Source organism: Sturnus vulgaris, chromosome 13 (genome assembly GCF_052056855.1).
Source record: "Sturnus vulgaris isolate bStuVul1 chromosome 13, bStuVul1.hap1, whole genome shotgun sequence".
NCBI classification, from domain to species: Eukaryota; Metazoa; Chordata; class Aves; order Passeriformes; family Sturnidae; genus Sturnus; species Sturnus vulgaris.
The window spans coordinates 17,984,351-17,999,988 of record NC_142255.1 but is presented as its reverse complement, the minus strand read 5'-3'; the positions used below and the strand labels follow the sequence as shown (position 1 = coordinate 17,999,988).

Below are 15,638 nucleotides of genomic sequence, written 5' to 3'. Positions count from 1 at the left end.
AGGTCTTATATTGGATGAACCTTGACCAGGAAAGTGCTGTCAGCTGGTGGAAGGGGATGTTGGTGGGGCCACAGAGATGGGGAGGTGTTGAGACAAGAGCTCTGTGCTCAGGAACTGAAGGGTCAGGTTGCTGCCCATAACCTGAGAGCAGACAAGGTAAACTACAGTGGAGGTGAGAGGACTGGCAAGAAATGCAGGTTTTACATACTAAACTAAAGAATTGCTGGTGATGGAGCCAGGTCTGATTATTTGCAACATTGGATAAAAAAGTTAAAAAGCAGCTTTGATCAGAATTCATCCCTGCAGTTATCAGTCCTTAGTTCTGCTGATAACTGGGGTCAGAAAAACCTACTTACACTTCATCTCACCCTCTGTGGTTTGGCTTCTTTGGCTGAGGGCAACAATGGGTTTCCTGAGCAAACTGTCTTCCCTGTATTCTGTCCCCAAAAAGGGCCACAGTGAGCTGTGGCTTCGACGTGAGGAGCAGCCCGTGGTGGCTGCATTGTCTCAGCCTCTGCCCCAGCCCTGCTCGTGTTGACACAGACACTTGGGCTGTTTTTCCATGTGGGAGTGTTTCTCTCAAAGCCATGGTCACAAATAACACGTTGAGTTGTCTCATCCTAGAAATTGTGTTGTTGCAGGAGGTGAACAAAGGCTCAGTCAAGCTTGGTCAGTGTGGTTGACAGGAGATCCCGAGGCTGCAGTAACATCGTGGTGCTGACCCAGGTCACACACGGGTCCTTGGGATGTGGATATTATTAGGGCATGGTCTTTCTGTCCCCACTGTGCTCTCCACACATGCAGGAATGTTTTACCCTTGGTCTAATGTGAAACCTAAATATGGCTCTCATGGAAAGATGGGCTCCAACTGGCTTTGAGATGAGAGGTTTAGTGCAATAAGAAGAATGGGAACAAGCATGCCTGGGTTTATGGATGTGCATGCATTTTGTTCCCTTTCTGTTGAATGGGAGCTCTTCTCTTGACAATAACTAATGGTTCTTGAGGTGAGGGTATTTATTTGGAGAGCAGGGAGTAAATTTATAGTGGGAATCAATTTGATTCCCCCAATCAACATCAAGAAGGGCTTGATGACTTCCAGACAGGAGCTAAAGTTTGGAGTGATAGAAGACATCCTGTGTTGTCCATAGATTATAGTGATGATAAAGGCAGATCTTTCAGGATATGAAGAGCAAGTCTGCGAATATATTGCTTACTTTTGAATAAAAAAGTAAATAAACAGAAATTTCCATAAGACTTTAGCTTATAACTTCAACCTGGTGGTTGTCTGCAAAGTGTCTTGGGTCCACCCAAAGCTTTGTCTCAGTGGAGATGAGCTGCATTTCTCAGTAACTCCTTCTGTCCTTTCTTTCTGTGACACTAAAATTTAAATGCATTTTTAGTGAAGAAAAGTCTTTTAAGCTTAGACTGGGAGTTGATATGGGAAGAGCTGTGGATGACTTGTATGTTGAGTGTGGGTGTCAGAAAATAAACAGCAGAACTTCCTTAATAGTTAGTGAAAGTTCAGGATATGACCATGTCTCCTTTTAAAATGGGAAAATCTCAGTGCTTTAACAGGATATGATTTATAACCAGTAGTGCATTAATTGCATTGCTGGTGATTAAAGGCCTCATCACGTCTATTTTGAAGTCAATGGAGATGTTTCCATTTGCTTTACTCTGTGCTCTTCTGGGAAGCATGGCTCTAAACTTTTGCTCTGAAACACTACCCATGGCAGTAAGAAATCCAGAAGACAAAGCTTTTAAAGTAATTGGATGATATTCATTACACACAGTGGAGTTAGTGAGAAACTGTTAAGGTGTCAAAGTTGATGTTTAGCTAATCTCATTAAATACCTCTGCATTTTCTAATGGAACTTAAGGAATAATTCTCCTGAAGTATTTTTACATTTCAGGCTTTATATGATGGCCAATTCTGGAGATTTCAAATTTCAGATGGTCTGTGCTGCCCAAAATCTGCTCAGGTATTGGCAAGAATCCTGTGTGAGAGGCATCTGGTCAGAGTGACAGTGATGCATTGAGGGAATACTGTGTCCTTTACCTTGAGAGTGTTTTCACATCAGCTTTAGGTTATATTCTGAGTATAGTCGCCAAATAAAATTATAAATTATTCTCCCTGTATATAAAAAGGGGCAAAACGTGTTGGTTTACCAACTAAAATAGTTTTCTGTGAGGAGTATGTGATCTCTTATCCCAGATAGAATCTTGGAAAAGGGTACTGCAAGCTTAAAATTAATAATTTTTGAGGGCGAGGCTGTAGCAGTTATGTGTCTGAAAATCCTCCCTGGAGGAGGCTGTGCTCTGCCTTGAGGAATCATCCCACAGCTCTTCCTGCACTATCAGTGACCCAGTTTGCCCACGCCAGATGGGTTGGATTTGTCAGAGGGGAGCACGGAAGGTGTGGAGCAGATGTCTGCTTTGCACAGGAAAGGCTCCTCTTCTGTGCTGTTCCTCTCCACTAAAACCTGCAATGAAGTGTCTGGAAAGCTGCTGGAGGTGCAGGTGCTGGGTAGCACTATGGTATTGTGGGAGTTACAAGTTTTGCAGGCATCTCTTAGAACTTTGCTGGTACGGACAAAGCCACTTGAAGTATTTCTGCTCCGTGCTCTGTGCTTTGCTTCTCCACACACCATCTGGAGAAGTTGCTGTTTGGTTGGTTTCCCAAGGGATGCCATTTCCTTAAAAGTTCATGTGAATTTACTCTATGGAAGTCTGTATTTCTGAGTGCACATTTGAGCTTTTGGAGAGGCTTAGAGGGAAGGGAAGGTGGCTATGATGCTGAATAACTGGCAGGGAAGCTTTGGAAGCAGTAAATTCAGTTGTACGTGAATTGTTGGCCTGTATTGACTCCCCTCCGTATTTTGTGATCAATAGCCGTTAGTGCACAACTGAGTGCGCTTAAGGAGTCCTGCTTCCCACTAGTGAACTGCTGCTATTGAATTATTTTGTAACATATGGCAGTGCAAAAATGGTACTCAGATGCTTGCCATATCAGAATTTCGTGTATGTTGTACCAATTGCTGTGTGTGCCATGTGAATGTCCTCATTTGGGTGGTAAAAAAGAACCTTTCAAGGTGTTCAAAAAAGAAAATTTGTAAAGCAGGTGAGCTGTAATCTCTGGTAGCATTCTCTGCCTGCCTGGTTTGTGTATTTAATTATTCCTTCTTGTCTTCTTCTATCTAGAACGTGGTCCAAAACCATTCCTGGCAAGGTCGAATTCTTCTCCAGCGAGGGTTCGGACACCTCCATCCCCATCCCCATCGTGCCACTTCCAGGTGTAGATGACTCCTACCCACCCCAGAAGAAATCCTTCATGATGCTCAAATACATGCATGACCACTACTTGGACAAATACGAATGGTTTATGAGGGCGGACGACGACGTTTACATCAAAGGGGACAAACTGGAGAACTTCCTCAGGAGCCTGAACAGCAGCGAGCCGCTGTTCCTGGGGCAGACCGGCCTCGGCACCACGGAGGAGATGGGGAAGCTGGCACTGGAGCCGGGTGAGAACTTCTGCATGGGGGGGCCAGGAGTGATCATGAGCCGGGAGGTGCTGCGGAGGATGGTGCCGCACATCGGAGAGTGCCTGCGGGAGATGTACACCACCCACGAGGACGTGGAGGTGGGACGCTGCGTGCGCAGGTTCGCGGGGGTGCAGTGTGTCTGGTCCTACGAGGTAAGCACCAGGGGAATGGGGACGTGTCTTTTGTGGGTTTTTTCTCAGCTCTCACCTCCCTCTGCAGCGTCGCCATCCAACCCTGCGGTTTCTGCGCTTTTTGTTCCCTGCAAGTGTTACCCTACAAAAATTTGGAAATGCAGCAGTAAGGAGGGAAATGGAAGAATATTCATTATTCATAACATATTTTTATTTAGATAGAAAGGGAATAAGCTTAAATCAAAATGGCCTCGAGTGCCTGCAGTCCTGACTGTCCAAGCCTCTTTTATCTTCTTTAGCCGAGTACGTCATGGTGTCAGCATGGAAAATGGATGATACAATTATTGCGTTTCTTACTGCAGTTGAAATGTGTGGAGCTGGCAGATGTTTGCTCTGACAGTGACAGTTTTTCCCCAAACTGGAGATGTCTGATGGTGGCTGGCACTGTAACCCTGCATGCTGAGTTGCCTCCTGGCAGCCCAAATCTGTTGTTGCTTCGGGCACTCTCTGGCAGCCCCATCCTGCAGGCGCCTGCTCAGCAGGTCCATGACGTCAGCAGGGACAAGCCACCACTCTTACTGAAACTCATAGTCTGCCCCCACTGATGTGCCTGCAAGTTCGGCATTTTGGGGGAAAAAGTTGAGAGAGCCTGCTTGTGGCAGGGTTTCCTGCTGCTGTTTGTTGGGAGCTGGCAGCTCCCCACCGGGGACTTCTCCTGCCTGGGTTTGCTGGGCTCCTTGAAGCGACTCCTGGGTGTTTACAGACTGCCTGGTTGAAAATATCTCCTGGACTTGAGCTGCACTTTCACCAGGGCAAATGCTAGTAGGTCTGCCTTAGAAATATGGGAGAAGTTGAAAGCAGAAGAGAGGTTGAACAGTTTGTACGCAAACATTTACGACCTGACGCAACTACAGCTTTGTCCTTTTATGAGATGTGGTGAAGGGAGATTCTTCTGTCTGCGTGACAGGAGCTGCAGTCACAGTGACAGAGTGGTCACAGACAGTGACAGATACTGCTGCTGAGCAACTCGTTCCCTGGCAAAGACTTGGGTTTAACTTTTGATGCTGAATTTCTGCCCCCAAAAGTAGTTGCTTTGTTTCAGTTCACAGTTCAATGGTGGGGAAGCCTCTGAAGAAGGGGAGGGAGGTTTCCAGCTGCAGTTCTTAATTAATATCTTTTGTGCCTGGTGATTTTCTGGACTAACAGTGCCTCTCCATGTTCCCTGCTTTCAGACCTGGAGCTAGTTTATGTCTTGCCAGCATTGTGGTTTAGCCATTCGTAAAGAGTCAGTAACTTTTTCCACAGTTTCTAGCAGCATAAAATTTTTACTACAGACATTCAGAGTTGAAATAACTTCTGCTGTGAATGCCTGTACCATCTGGCATTTGATAAGTTAATGAAGGTCAGCATTTTGGTACTATTGAAACTGGCAAAGAGCTCCTAAATTCAATATAACCAAATGTTGGATTGAAATAGCCAACGATAACACACAACTGCACTGGGAATGCTGTCTGACAGAAATAGATGGGGTTTTCTCATAATCAGTTTTGTTTGATGAGCTTCTGTTATTATCCTTAATGCTGGATTCTCCTAAGTGCCATGGATTGCTTAAAATTGGCTTGTGTGAAGTATATAAACTGTTGGGTGTTCAGAAGTAAGCCATGAGTGTGGGATGTTAAGGCTCAGCTGTTTGGGAAAGTATGGGAAGAGTTTCAATGATGAAAACACACAGCTTCTGTAAGAAATAGGTCCACTCTCATTTAGTTGTGGCTTTTCAATTTAAATACCTGTCACCTTTTTTGATCTGGTCCCCTCGTTGCCCAGATGAAATGTGCCTGGTATTTTATTTCAGATAAAGCAATAGTTGTGTGAAAAAACACAGCTGTTGCAACAGCTGTGTTAGGAAGGCTTGGTGTAAAAGCGACATTTTCCATGTCTTGTATGTTCATAAACATCAAGTAACAGGCCACTGTAAGTGAATTGCAGAATGTTGTGTTTTACTGAGCTCCTGATGGAGAAAAAGTTTATCTGTGCCTGCTCTGCTGGGACACAGCCACTGCATCCTTCACAATTCTCGTCAGAAGAAGAGCTGTGACAGCACAAGGCTCAGCAGACAGAGCAGTGCTGGCTTTAGAAATCCCAAACCTCAAACTTCTCCTTTACAGCCTTCACTTCCTATTCTGAAGAGGCTCAAGTGGCAGCACAAGCGAGGAGCTCAGGTCTCTGCAGTCACCCCCCCAGCTCGCTGGGTTTTGTTCTTAGCATCTCCAGGGTATGAAGTGCCCTGCTGGTCCTCACTGCGGGTGGCTTTTCCCTGCACTGTTCTTGTGGTGGGCTCCCTGCCCAGAATCATTTTACTCATCTCCACAACTGTCACTGCCCCCTTTCTCTGATTTTAGGATCCCACAATGTCTTTACTGTGCTGCTCATCTTCGCTGGCCCTGGCTCTGGTGCCCGAGTGCATCACCAGGCTCTGTGTGGCTTTTCTGCTCACAGCAGTCTGTCTCAAAACCCTTTTTTTCCCCCCTTCCTGTGTTTCTGTCACTCCACTGCTCTCTGCAGTGCCTCTCACACCACTTCATTAGAGTGGCATCGGTTATTGCCCGTTTCAAGACTTGGGAGGGTTTGTTCACACTCTTCCTGCCTTCAGGAGCTTTTCAGCAGACACAGAGGAGGAATTGACACCATCATTCTTTGGACTTCCTGTGTCATCTCAGCCCAGAAAAGCAGCAGCAGCATGTGCAAGGTTGAGGACCACTGCAGCTCTCTGGGCTCTGGGGAGCTCTGAGCCACCCAGACTGCTGCTTTGGGAGCAGTTTGCAGCCCACAGTGGATTTTAAGCTCCTATGGCCAGGCTTGGAGCTGTTACTTGGCACAGAATTATTTGACACAGGTTGAGTGAGTAACAGATGAAACACGGCTGTTAAATGTAAGTTCTTTAGGGCAAGGATTATCATAATTGTAAAAACAAAACCCAGATTGTCGCTGCTGTTTGACAAATAGCTGTAAACTCAGGGCTCTATAGGGTGGAGCAGCCAAAGCCAGAGAGTTTGTGCAGCAAATGATAAGAAAACAATCATGAAAAGAATGGAGCTGTGAAATCTCTGAAGCTTCCAGAAGGGAGCTTGAGAGTGTATGAAGAAATATTGAGTGTGGTCCATTTTTTTGAAGAGAGCTAAAGGCTTGGAGTGAACTTTCTCAGAAGTGATTCTGCATTTCTAGTGAATATTGGTACTTTAGACTTCTGACACATTTCTGGATGTTATTCTCAGAAAAAGATTGCTTACTTAAATCTCCTTCTTTCTTCTCTTTCCTCCCACCAGTAGCTCTTCCAGTCCATCTCATATGGATCAGAGGGACATGGAAGTTTTGTTTTCTCCTACACTGCCACGTGGTGCCAAGCAGGGTCTTGGATTTCAGCCTGAGAACATGTTCTGGTTTTGATGACAGGTTTTTCCTTTGTGATTTAAAACATCCCACAAGTATTGTTGATGTCAATTTTGTGTCTAATATTTCCTTTAAATGCACCTGAATTACAAAGTCATTGCTGTGTAGCTTGTTGTTTCAGCCTTGTTTTGCAGCTGTTGCTGAGTATTATTCTAATTTGTGGTTAACAGCTTCACAACTTCATTACAGGCTCTTTGTAGCTGCTAAAAGTCAAGGCAATGCTGATGTATCTCATTAATTTCTTCAGTATTAAAACCCATCTGATGCACGCTGCTCTCAGGTGATACCTTCCTCTGTGTCCTACAGTGCAATAGAAACAGGTGGATCCAATGGAGCATCTTTTGTTACCTCTGACAGGTATAAATGACCAGTTTTGTCTCCTGTTCTGATTGAGGTTGTAGGAGAAATGAGGTGAGATGCAGCAAGTGTCTCTGTGGAGAAAGCAGTGCTCTCCTCCAAACTGCAACAAGTACTCTAAAATGTCCTGAAAGGAGACAGGATTTTTTACAATATACTTGGAAAAGAAGGTATGACAAGGGCAGCAATCACACCAGGAAACGTGAGCAGTGAGGAAGAGCAGGTCCAATCTTTTGGATGTTGGTCAGGGGAAAAAGTAAAGCAGTGGTGACCCTGAATAGCAGGGGGCTTTGGGAGAGGAGGAGTTTGAATTAACATTTTGTGTGGTCTTTCATCTGAAGTAATTGAAGATAATTGCTACTCTGAAATTCACTGAAGTTAAGAAAGCCCTTAAAGTGCACATTATATCTGCCAAGTACACTGGCAGTGCCAGAATGTACCATTTACCATTTCTGGGATGGATGTTCCCAAGGGCAGAACTGAAGTTTATGGTTTTCTATAACGCAGTGGGGGGAGGCGGCAGAAAAAATCATTATAGTCATGCAGTGATTGATCAGATCTGAAAGACTGGAAGGAGGTGCTGCTGTTAATGGCTAACCTCCAGTTCCTTTGCTTTATCCTCTCTGAAAACCTCTCATTAACAAAAAGGAGGTTGATCCTGTTGTGGCTGGGTGGTGAGTGACCCTCAGCTCAGAGCAGGGCAGGATGGGGTCTGTGAGCAGGTGCTGGGACAGGATGTTCTGGAGCACTTCTGTCCTCTGCAGACACTGGGGGCAGTGGGGTTGGACTGTGGTGTTTGGTTGTTCCTGCTCTGTGAACTTCTCCTTGGACTCCCAGCCAGCAAATGAAAGATTTGACTTGTCTTTGTGCTACGAGCTTCCAGCAGAACTCCTGAAATCAGACATTGTTATATGTGTGTATTGTCCTGGCTTCAAAGCTTGGACATCTTCTGAAGTCAGAGCATGAAAACTTGGCAAACCCTGACAGCACAGACACTTTATCTTGCTGTATGTGCAGCCCACTGCATCTCTTAATTTCAAGAAACCTGTGATGTGAATTGTGTGTGAGAGAGGGAGGATACAAGCATGCCCAGAGTTTTAGGGTGGATGTTTATAAACCACCTATCCTCCAGCACTAAATTTTATCTTAGGAACGCCTCAGAGATGTCTTTTTGGCTTCAGATTAAGATGTTAGTGGGTGGCCATGTATTCTGGGGATGGATAGAGATTGAGCTCCCTGAAGGTAATGAGGAATGGCATTTTGTCAAAGGACAGACAGGTAAGACTAGAGAAGAGCATTATCTGGGCAGGGGAGGTGATGCATGGGGCTCAGGGTGAGACTGAAATACATGACTGATGTGATAGGGACACGACAACAGTGGGGGAGGCAGCTTGGTATGACCACTGTGGTCTAATTTTAGTGTTTGCTGAGGAGGAGGGCACAGAGGTCAGAGGAGAGAGTAAAGGCTGCAGATTGGGTTTGTGAAACCAAGGTGTGGGTTAGGAGGATTTGGAAAGTTTGGAATGGGAGACAGGACTCAGGTCTGCAGCCAAGTCCTGAACTGGCTCTTTCACTTCAGAAAATAACTGAGTATTTGAGAACCAGATATTCCAAAGAGGGAGAACTTGACATTACTGAGTGGTTTCTTACTGACTTCTGAATGCAGGTTGGTCAAGATTTATTCTGTGTTGTAGAAATGAATAATAATTGTTGTAACAAAACTTGAGTCTGGGTCCAACTCACTTTATGCAGAACATCTTTTTCAGAAAGGACAGCTGGGGGATTCATGCTGACACAGAGAGCCCTTTCCAGGCTGTCGAGCCCGTTTGGGACTGACCTAGTTTTTGTGAGCACATGGTTAATCTGTCCTTAGTTAGCTGCATGACTTGACCTAATGCCTAAGCTGAGGGTTGCTGAAAGAAGGACTTGGATGGTATCGGGCAGGATCTTGGAAGCTTCAGCCACAAATCCAGCAAACAGAAGTATTGCTGTCTGCCCATTACTGTTGTCTTGGAGTGCAGTGATTTTGTTATAAATTAGGATCTGTGCAGCCTGTTGAGGGAGACATCAGGATTAGTTCTTATCTTGAGGACAAGTCAGGAAAGGCTAATCCTTCATAGCATGACAGGACAAAGAACTCTAATAAAATGGCACGTCATGTCAGTTTCTTAATTAAGGCACTCAGAAGATAGTTGAGGATTTGAGTTTGTTCTGTTGAACAGCAATAGGGATAGGCAGAAGGAGGTGAGACTAGAAGCTTTCTGTTATGTATTTTTCTTTTGAACTGATGGGAAAGCCATCCTACTTTTGCAGGGTAAAATCTTACTTGTCTTACTTTACAGCTTGCTGGAGCTGTGAGACTCTGGTACTTGTGCTCTGATCAGAGCTGCCCTGCCTCTGGTAGTAGAATCCCATCTAACTGGAGACCTTGGAAGGACACTGTTAAGTTCCAAATCTAATCAATGTCAAACCCAGTAATACCTTTGTAGTCAGTTATCTCCTGTGGGTCAATGATATCTGACCAAACATTGAGCTGGCAAGTTTCCTTTTCCACTTTCTTTAGTGTTTATTTCTGTGTGTAAAAGATGAAGGTGAGGGGAATAAACCATTTCATGGATACCTCTGTATAAGGCCAGGATCCTTCTGTAAGTGTCCTGTGTGACTAGACAGTGATAAAAATAGATGAAAAATTTCTCTTTCTTGACTGAAGGCACACAAAATGTTGTCAGCTGGGGTTCTCAGTATGGAAGTTTTTAGCTGATCTCTGTGAAGAGGGTGACTGTGACCTAGATCCCTGGAGGAGGGAGGGTTACTTGTGTTAAGTTGGAGAGAATATTTGCATTTTCCCCCTCAATCTAAAGCCAAGTTCTGTGAGCAGCTTAAAGCACCAGCAGCCAGGAGGTGTCAAAGCCTGTGAGCATGGGAGAGAAAAGCCAGACTTGCTTGGTGGTGGGAAATAGAAATGAAGTGCTGATGTGGGGAAGGGGCTTAATATAAACTTAGCTGAGGTCACCAACAGGAGGGTAGGAACACACAGCTCAAATATTTTCAGTGCTACCTGTGCTGTAATTGGAGTATGGTGTTTTAAGAAATACTTGATTTTTTTCAATAAAAACAATAAAATTATCAGCAAGAAGAAACAAAACTTGGATTTTTTAAAATGGATGGAGACAATAGGTCTCGATGTAATACCTATTTGTTACTTTAAAAAAAATACCCAACTACCAAATTTGTCATAAAAGATAATTTTCTTTTGAACTTTCAATGAATGAACACAGGTAATTACCCAGAGTTGTTCTAGACAGTGGTGTGTAGTACTAACCTGATATGAAGGATTTTTTAAATGTTTTTGGAAAGAACATTTCCCAGCAGGCTGTATGCTGAGACACTTCCCTTGCTGCCTGGGCTGACAGTGTACTAGGACAGTGTCTGAGGCTGCATTTGTGATCTGTACATCATATTTTCCCCAGTTCACACTGTTTGCAGTCACTGGTGTGCTGCCTGTGCTGGGAGGGATCCTGAAAAGAACTGCTCACCCCAGCTGACTCCCCACCCTAGCCAGGAACTCCCAATTCATCTTTTGCTTCTCCGAAATTCAGTGTCCTTGATGACCTTTATGGTCCCCCCGTGCTGACAAGGCAGAAGATGACACTTGGTGCTGCTTTTTTCATAGTTTGCATCTGCAGTTACAAATGAGAGCTGCACGTCTTGAATGTCCCCGTGTGTTGTCCCCGAGTGTACTTCACATGTCAGGAAAGAAATTGTGGCTTTTTAGGCTGTGGGGGAAGCCACTGGCCTGTGGATGGGCAGGGAAGATGCAAGATGCCAACCTGCAGCAGTTTAACCCTGCTCTGGCTGTGTCTGGTGGCCCTGGGGATGGGGGGAGCCTGTAATCTGACTGCACAGAGGATTAATTGCCCTGCATTTGTCTAACCTCATTTCCTGTAGACACCTCCTAGCTCCAGAGCTGCTGTTTTGTATTCTAAGCCCATCTGATTTGAAGTGGAGAACTCAATTCTACTTTGCTGGACTGTTACACCATCTTAATTGATCTTTAAAATGCTTAAAACATTTTCTCACTAATTTCCTGTGTTTAAAGCTTATCTGGACTCCTGGTGGTGTGAACTTTTCATGGTTATCAGCTGGAGACCTCTTAAAATCTTGCCAGAAATCCCAGTTGCCTGAAGGTGGGGATTATCTTCCTGCATGCCTAGACCAAAGTGACCTTTATGTGTCACAAAGAAGTTGGGAACTTAATTGGAAAAGTTTGGGGTAGTAACTGGTTTTGTTTTCTTAAATTTTAAAGTTTCAACTAAAAGTGTATCTGGGAGCCCTTGCAAAACTGAAAGCTGAGTTCTGATTATTTCTGGTTAGCTTTTTTACATGAAAGTAAACTTTTGCTGGTGGCCCTCAGTGAGAGCAAGTTAGTGTTTTCTCAGTTGTTTCAGGAGCAAGTTAAAAGTAGTGCTGCAGTAATGAAACAAAAGTAAAAGTTGTGACAGAGTTTTATGGGGGGACTCTTGAGAACCTATTGAACTTCATGTCATTTACTTGCAGCTTGTGTGGTAATGGTGACTTCAGGAAAAGAATCAATGCCTGCATATAATTTATATTGCTATTAGCTAATAGGGACCGTTCTTTTAAAGGCTCTTTGAATAGGAAATGTCTGTCTATCCATTTATCTCTTGTCCACGCTTCAGTGTTGTGCCCTGATGTGAAGTATTGGTGGTAAGTGGAGAGCCACTACAGTGAGCTCCCTTTTCCAGGGGGGGCATGGAAGCAGTTTTTCATTTTCACAAACAGCTTTGCAGCCTGTGTGCTGCTGTTTTTACCTGAGCTGCTGGCAGGGACTCGCTCCCAGGGCTGCAGTGCAGGTGAAGCTTCAGTGCTCATCTTCTCTGCTTGGTGATCTGATGTCCTGGGAGCATTGCCACAAACAGCTTCATTTGGGTCTGTGCTGGTTTATACTGAGAGCACATGGATGTGAGCCCTGAGTATTTGTGCAGAGCTGTGGCATGAGGCTCCTGGAACCAGTGCTTTGGAGTCATTAGCTTAGAAAAAGATTTAGGAAAAGGCAAAGGCACGACACGCTCTTGTGTAATGAAGAGAGCACAGGTAGGGTCATGCCCACTGGATCTAAGTTCCGTCCAAGTCTCTGGATTTAATCCTTCCTACTGAATGGCTTTAGGGAGCTCCAGCTGAGTATTATATTTTTGTTCTTGGAAGCAATCTTCAGAAGCATCCGGTACTCTTTGTGGATTAAGCACAGGTTCTTACAGAGAGGCTAGGATTAGTGATGAAATAAATGGGAACCCATGGTTTGGACTCAGCCAGCAGTTCATTAGAAAGCAGAAAAGGGTAGTAGAAATCTGCCTGCAGTTCCTGAAGTGCCACTGTCGCCTTCTTTCAGCTGCAAAGAAAAGCGTGTTATCAGAAGAATAAAGGAGGACATTACCAGAAAGCTCCTCTACCTCAGGGCTGCCCCAGCCCTTCTGAGGAGGCAGCCAGCACTTGGATGCTGTGTCCTCGCCTGCTGTCCTCGTGGCTGTGCTCAGCCATGTGTCAGGGTGTCTTCTGAAAGGCAGGCACAAGTCTGCTCATGAACACTTGTTGCCTGCTCTTGTTCATGGTTGCCACTTCAGATTGGTGCAGCTGCTTCGAAAAGCGCTCCGAGAACGGCAGCGGGGTATTAATGAAGGTCCCTCTGCTCATGGGCCTTCAATGGGTGTAATTACTTGGCAGTAACTTGTTAAAACCTTATTTGAATTAAAACTACATGTTTTGGCTGGTTATGTCACCACTGTATTAGTGAGGAATGCAGGAGAGAGTCCTAGTTTGCATTAACTGAGCTGCCTTAATCCTTTGTAACCATACTCCTTATTGTGTGTTACTGTCTTACAGGGAGAGAAAACACTTGCCCAGGGGACAGCAGAATCCGCTTCTAAGCATCTCTGCGTAAGGGCAGTGTTCTTTGTCCTCAGAAGGACAAAGTTCTTAGTAGGTGGGTTGTTGAGAATTAACATTATGTGTAATTCTGCATAGATATTCAATGGGGAACTGTCTGTATCTAAGGTCTGAATTTTTTATAAAGCCTTTTTCCACTGAGTCTCTCTCAATGTAAGGGTGGAGAGTGGGTTAAATGCCTGACCCATTTTTTTTAATGGTTTCCTACAGTCTTCAGACCATATGCTTGAAAAAAAGTCTTGTCCAACATGAGTGACTCAGAACATACACCTCTCACATTCATTGTCCAGGTCAGCGAAAATATTGTGTCCTTGCCATGAGTATCTTTCCTGTCCTGACAAAAGAGAAATTTGCTTAACCTTATCACAGATGATTTGTCAAGAAACCTTACCCTCACCTTACCTTTCCTTGTTTGTTTAACCTTATCACAGTTTTATTAACTGGTATACTTGTTTTTATATCCTTTTCTTATTGAGGATACTTCCTAACGTCTTTGGCCAAGGGGAACTTTATTTAAAAAAAAGCAAACAGCCAACAACTGTGAGACAATGGCAGATTTAATCTTCATAAAGCAGCGGGGCTTTTGCTTCCCTGGGAATGTTTGCTAACTGTGGCTTTTCCAGGTTTTGGACAGAACAATTTTTCTTTGACTTTTTCAAATATTCTTTTTTTTGCATCCCTGGAGTTGAAACATGCACTGCAGTGACTGTAAGAGCCATTTGCAGTTGCACTTTTTGTTGCTATGTTTTACTGGGCCCAACTGGAAGCCGCTTCTGATCCTGTGGAATAATGTGTTTGGCTGAATCCTGAAGTTTGCTGCTGTGTGTGTGTGCTTGTACTGAGGAAAAGCCATCCTCATGGTCTCTTATCTTCCCTAGGCCAAAAATAACACCGTGGCTCCTGCAGCCTTGAGAATTAGTCTAATTTCAGAGCTGGAAAATAGGGCGAAGATGAAAAGTGCGTTTCAAAATATATAAAATAGCAGCTGGGTGCTGAAGCACGAGGATGAAGAGCCTTTGTCTGAGGCTCTGGCTGGTGGATCACAAGGGTTTGTGATGATCTTTTGCACGGCCTGTTCCGCAGGGACGGGCCTCTGCTGAATGGCGGGCTGGCTCCTCTTTAAACCAGGCCGTGCAGTTCTGGTGTGGGACCAGCGATGGAAGGTGAGGGCAAAGTCATCTCCCTGTGGCTACAGAGTGGCTCCTGCAGGTCCCTGGCTGGGCCATGGCTCCATCCTGCCTCGGTGCATCCCCCGGTGCAGGGGAGGTGTGAAATGTGTAACCCCGTTTATCCTGCGAGGTGGCCAGGCCGTCTCCCGTACAGAAAATGCCTTGTTTCTGTTCAGCCAGCACAAAGGCTCTTTTATAGCTGCTTGGCCATACATCTGTCGAGGTGCCCCAGACTGTTAGCACTGGTTGCTGTTTGAGGTATGCAGCTCCCAGGCTGTGATGTACAGTGATATGTTGTTTATATGTTGCCTCCCTTTCCTTTTGAGGATAGGGAGCTGTGCTGCGTCCTGCCCTGAACAAAGCTTGTGTTAGTTATGGGATGGAGCAGTAGCCTGGAGATTTTCTCTTTAAAAGCAGACTGGAATCCTTCTGTTTCACACTTCAAATTAAAACATCTGAATTTGGCAGCGACTGCAGGACAATAGAACTTTCTCTGGGGAAAAGCGTGTTGAATTTCTGCTCCAGAGACAGATGTGGCTTGAAAGACATTGTGTGCACCATAACAGAGGCACCCCAGTCCTTCACCAGGCACTTAAATGGAAAAAAACCTCTGACTTCTTAATTTTTTTGAAATTTATTGCAGCCTTTGGATTAATTTCCCCATCTTTTCCCCGCCTCCACTGTTACTTTTTTCCTCCTGCACGTGTCCTCATGCTTGTTCCACAGGCACTTTGCTGAAATCAGTCCTGCCCAGAAATGCACACTCATCTTCTGAAATGTAGGGGAGAGAGTGAGAGAGGCTCTGTAAGCTGACAAAGTCCTGGTGATTTGGGAATTTCTGAGTTTGTCTCCTGTGGTCTTCAGACATCTTGAGGTTTGCCATCTCCTGTCTCCCGTGTTTGGTTTTCTAAGTTGGTTTTTTTAACCCCACAAAGCTATCTGACAGCTCTTCAGTTCCATTCCCAAATAGCTTTCTGATGCTGTCACTTCTGGCTTCTTGACTCAAAGTAGAGCTTGGGTGGAAA

The 15,638-nt window shown here is 44.8% G+C and overlaps 1 protein-coding gene across 1 annotated transcript in view; it reads left to right on the top strand.

The window, feature by feature from the left end:
• The window catches only part of CHSY1 (chondroitin sulfate synthase 1), a 73,375-nt gene that overhangs the window by 5,784 nt on the left and 51,953 nt on the right, over positions 1–15,638 (top strand). Inside the window, exon 2 of the mRNA XM_014874582.2 lies at positions 3,202–3,697. Within this exon, the coding sequence (XP_014730068.1) occupies positions 3,202–3,697 (496 nt within the window). The remainder of the gene's footprint in view (positions 1–3,201; positions 3,698–15,638) is intronic.